The following is a 5000-nucleotide window of genomic DNA, read 5'->3' as shown; positions in this document are numbered from 1 at the left end:
AGAGAGAGAGAGAGAGAGAGAGAGAGAGAGAGAGAGAGAGAGAGAGAGAGAGAGAGAGAGAGAGAGAGAGAGGGGAGGGAGGGAGGGAGTGGGGAGGAGGGAGAGAAAGGGAGAAGAGATGATAGAAAAGAGGAGAGATAAGGCCCAGGCGAGGCTGTGTGATAGCGTGCGAAAACGCAGCTGTTTCCTCGTGACTCTTTCGTGTCGCGTCGTGTCGACCAAAGTGAGGAGATGATTCTCTCGTAGACCAGTGGGACAGGAATAGAATGCTGGGAAAGAATCGGTAGGAAAAGATGATAAGGAGAGAAACTATTGGGAAAAAGGACAAGTATAGAGAGAAAAAAAGAGAGAAAGAAAGAGTAAGACAAAAGTTTCGATAAACAGCAATTAATAAAGAAAAATGTAATGGGAAGATAATAAGGTGACTGAAGAAGAGAGGTAAGAGGGAGAGGGTGAGGAAAAAAAGAAGAAGAAGAAAGCAAAGATGAAAGGAGTATGAAGAGCATTTGGAAATGAAGAGGAGGAGAAGGACAAAGAGGAGAAATAAAAGAGTAAAAACTCTCAAGTAAGGGAAGAGGAAGTGGAGTAAGGGGAATTGGAAGAGAAAGAGAAAGAGAAATAGAGAGACAAAAATTGAGGAGAGAAAAGATACATATATGAGTATATATATATATATATATATATATATATATATATATATATCTATAATTATATGTATATATATACATGTACATACGCACACCCACACACACACATACACACACACACACCCACACCACACACACACACACACATTCACACACACACACCCCCCCACACTCAATACAGATATATATATATAGATGTATATATGTATATATATGTATATATATATATATATATATATATATATATATTTAAAATATTTAGAATCTCCGCCATGGGATACGAACCCAGACCCGAGCGTCGATAATCACGAGGCCAAGACGCTAGCATGGTCGCTAGCGTCTTGGCCTCGTGATTATCGACGCACGGGTCAGGGTTCGTATCCTATGCGGAGCTTCTAAAAATGTTCAATCTGTCTTAAACATACACAATATATATATACATATATATATATATATATATATATACATATATATATATGTATATATATACATATATATATATATATATATATATTTATATATATATATATATGTATATAAGGCAACAATTTTAGCCAAAGGAAAAAGCCTACAAGAAAGAAGTATAATAGAATCCTGCTTAATATCAGGCATGTTTGATAAAAACATAAACTTAAGCTATAGTCATTTTAAATGTGATAAATTGGTAACCCAAATGGTCACTAAGATATTTCCGCCAGTTTAAGCCTTATGTGTTGATCAGGTCGATAGAAGTAAGTGTCATCCCACCTTCTCGCATTGTTTTGTTCCCCCCCCCCCCCCCATGGTTGCCACCTGATACTTACATTTAAACGCAACTCTGTATCTCTGTCATTTAGTATGAAGATGTAATATACGAAAGTACTGTCTACAAGTTTTCTTTCTCCTGTGGTTATTTTGTATATATATATGCATATATATATATATATATATACATATATATATATGTGTATGTGTGTGTGTGTGTGTGTGTGTGTGTGTGTGTGTGTGTGTGTGTATGTACATAGAGAGAGTGAAAAAGAAACAGAGAACGGGAGAGAGAGATGAAGGGAAAGAAAGGGAGAATTGTATTTTGATGTTTAACCAGCACAATATTGCGTCGACGAAATGGAGTAAAGGAGCGATGTAAAGAGGATAGTAGGAGAAAGGAGGGATTGTACTTGCTAGATATGATCAACTTTCTTCAATTAGAGATCCCTTCATAAAAGAATATTTGTATGACTGCTCTGTTGGGGTGTCACTAAAGTCCACAGGGTAAAAAACAGATCAAACGTGTCCAGTTAGTGCCTCAGACGGAAGGGTCAGGTAAAGATGTGGATTGATGATAAGCAGAAAGTAGCGGGGAGTGAATTAGGTGTTGAGGAGGAGGAGAAGAGGGAGAAGGAAGAGTTACTGGAGGAGGAGGAGGAGGAGGAGGGGTGAAGGAGGATGAAGAGGAAGAGGGAGACGTGGTAAAGGAGGAAGACGAAAGAAGGTGGAAAACAGGAAAATAAGCGTTTAAGGAGATGGAGAGGGACGTCAAGGAAGAAAAAAAGAGGAGAATGAGAGAAGAGAAATAGGGAAGTGTTAAGGGAGAAAATGGGGGTAAGACACTAAAAGTTTCAGTAGTAGCTAGCGTGTCTTTCCTTGAAGACAATATCGCACCAAAGAGTTGGAGGGTAAAGAGGAGACTGTAGGAAAACAACAAAATAGAAAGATATCGGCCTTTGTTGAATACGAATTATTTTTAAAAAATGATAAAATTGGTGAATTATTTGGTCTGTTTGGATGTTATTAAGTTCTAAAATATTGATTGCATGAGACCTGTGGCGGGAGAATGGAGGAAGAAAAAGAGAAGGTGGGAAATGAATAATGAGATGGAACTATGAAAAGACGATGAGAAAAAAAACAACAACAAAAAACAGGGAGATGTAAAAGGGAGGAATGGAGGATAAAATGAAAGTGGTAATGGAGGGAGAAGTGGAAGAGGAGTTGATGGTCGCTTAGAAATATTAGTTTCAACTTCATCAATCTTTCCTTTACAAATTTTGTTCATTTTTATGTTTGCGTGGAAGCAGTAAAAGAGAGGAAGTGGAATTGGGCAGGTAAGTTGGTGCGAACGACTGATGAGCGATGGAGCAAATGCGTTACTGAATGGACGCCGCGAGATAGGAAGCGTGGAAGAGGGAGACCAGACAGAAAGTGGAGAGATGAGATCGAGAAGTTTGCAGGAGTGACGTGGCAGAGAGTGGCACGGTCGTGTGAATCATGAAATGCTATGAAGGAGGCCTTTGTTCAGCAGGATGGCTGATTTCATTGATTGATTGATTGATTATGTTTGCTTCTCGCAAGCTCGGGCTATATAAGGAGTCAAATGTTTCTCCACTGTGTTATTTCTGATGAAGCCCTGCTGGGCGAAATGTTAAATACATTGGATCCCATACTCTGCGTTTGGCCTCTCTCCTACAGTGCTGTTGCAGTCGTTGCTGCTTTTACTCATTCATTCAGCCAATTGGGGTCTCGATAGATTGAAAACTCCACTGCCGTTAGCCAGAACAAAATATCACTAGTTATTTGCCCGGTTAAAAGGGTTTAAGGAGTGATAGACTAATGCACCATCTTCTTCCTTTTCAACTTTGAAGTCCAGTTACATATCACGTATGTTGTGTACTGTTTGATTATATATCAGAAGGGGACGGTGCTCCAACTAAAGGGGTTGATTAGTTCTGGACACCAATTTTGTTGGACAGTAAAGTTGAACGATAATAGAATATAGTACGTGAATATAAAAACAAAAGAAAAACAAAGTATAACAATGTGTTCAATTATGACTTCATGTTATATCGATTTATTTATAAATAAATCCTTGTAATTTTGAAAGCGTTATCGTTCACCATCCCTGCCTGAAAAGAGAGAAAGAAAGAAAGAAGAAAAAACAACAACAACAACTCAGTTTACCTAACCTAGCATCTACATTTTCGGCAGCTGGATTTGGCTCGGCAGCTGGAGCAGCGGGAGAATGTCATCACCGAGTTGAGGAAACAGCTGCACCAAAAGGAGAAGCAGCTACAGACGCAGCGTACCCAGATAGAGGACGCCATACGGACGATGCATGTGAGTATTTTTTTTTTTTTTTCAAATTTTTGAATGTCCTACGTTTCTTACTGGATATAAGAAAGAGCGCATTCCAGAGGATACGATAAGTCTCTTCTTTTACCGTTAAATTCAAGATATCGGGGCTCAAAAAAAAAAGAAAAAAAAAAAAAGTGTACGCCAGGTTGGCTGACGTCATAGTTACTGGCAACGGGATTTACACCCTTAGGTTTCCAAAAATTCAAAACAAAATTATGTTTGAGCTTGAGCTAGAAAAAAGGGCAAGGTAAAAAGCTTGATTCAGTTCTCAAATGCTTACATACAACATCTCTTGAGTACACTGCCACATCTCCTGTAGCTCCTCCTTTACTCTTTTATTTCCTTTTCCTCTTTACTTTGCCCATACATTTTTACAGACTGCAAAATACTGACAGATCACAGAGGCACGGCCACAATTTATCTAGGTGGAGGATCTGTGGCAGCCGTCTTCATTAGTAATTCCAGTATTGCAACACACTGACTTTGTAGGCATCCCAATAATAACAACAGTTTCGGCAAAGGCTTTCAATGACTTTGTATTCTTCTTCAGACGGGGAAGAAGGTCCCCCTCCGAGGCGAGAGCCCCCTGGGACGCGGCGCTGCCCGGGAGGAGCTCCAGCTTGTGCGTGATGCCATCTCCTCCCTTAGGTCCAACTTCAGGTAAGTCGGCCTTTCTGTAGTAGCACCTTTACATACCGAACTAAACCTGTTAGACTGGAGTCTTCTAGTGGATTTCTCTTACATGGCTGAGATCAAGGTGAAATTGGCATAGATTTTCTAAGATAATTCTTGATTAGATAGTTCATTCTTATTCCATTGAAAAAGTAATCCAGAAAACAATGAAAGAACAAACCAGCAGAGGACCATTTGGTTTATAGCGGTGGATCCCAAGGTGGGGCGCACGCCCTACTGGGGAGCAATTTGATTTTTAAGATAGGCAATTTGAGAATGAGTTATTAAGTTTTTTTTTTTTCTTTTTTTTTTTTTAAGCGAGTCTATGGGATTGAGTGTGTAAGTTAACACATACGGGAATTTACAGTATGTATGTATGAAAATATGTGTATGTGTATATGTGCATGTGTAATTACATATATATATATATATATGTATGTATATATATATATATATATATATATGTGTGTGTGTGTGTGTGTGTGTGTGTGTGTGTGTGTGTGTGTGTGTGTGTGTGTGTGTGTGTGTGTGTGTGTGTGTGTGTGTGTGTGTGTGTGTGTGTGTGTGTGTGTG

At 39.1% G+C, this 5000-nt stretch overlaps 1 protein-coding gene across 3 annotated transcripts in view; it reads left to right on the top strand.

Annotated features, from left to right (window-relative positions):
* The window catches only part of LOC143039875 (uncharacterized), a 440047-nt gene that overhangs the window by 421517 nt on the left and 13530 nt on the right, over positions 1-5000 (top strand). For all 3 annotated transcript variants that reach the window (XM_076210178.1, XM_076210175.1, XM_076210176.1), the window contains exons 9-10: positions 3609-3737; positions 4306-4415. In XM_076210178.1, the coding sequence (XP_076066293.1) occupies positions 3609-3737; positions 4306-4415 (239 nt within the window). The remainder of the gene's footprint in view (positions 1-3608; positions 3738-4305; positions 4416-5000) is intronic.

This window comes from Oratosquilla oratoria, chromosome 27, assembly GCF_046742065.1.
Source record: "Oratosquilla oratoria isolate Oo_2021 chromosome 27, ASM4674206v1, whole genome shotgun sequence".
NCBI lineage: Eukaryota > Metazoa > Arthropoda > Malacostraca > Stomatopoda > Squillidae > Oratosquilla > Oratosquilla oratoria.
Note: the sequence above shows the minus strand (reverse complement) of the source record. Positions and strands in the feature narration are given on the sequence as shown.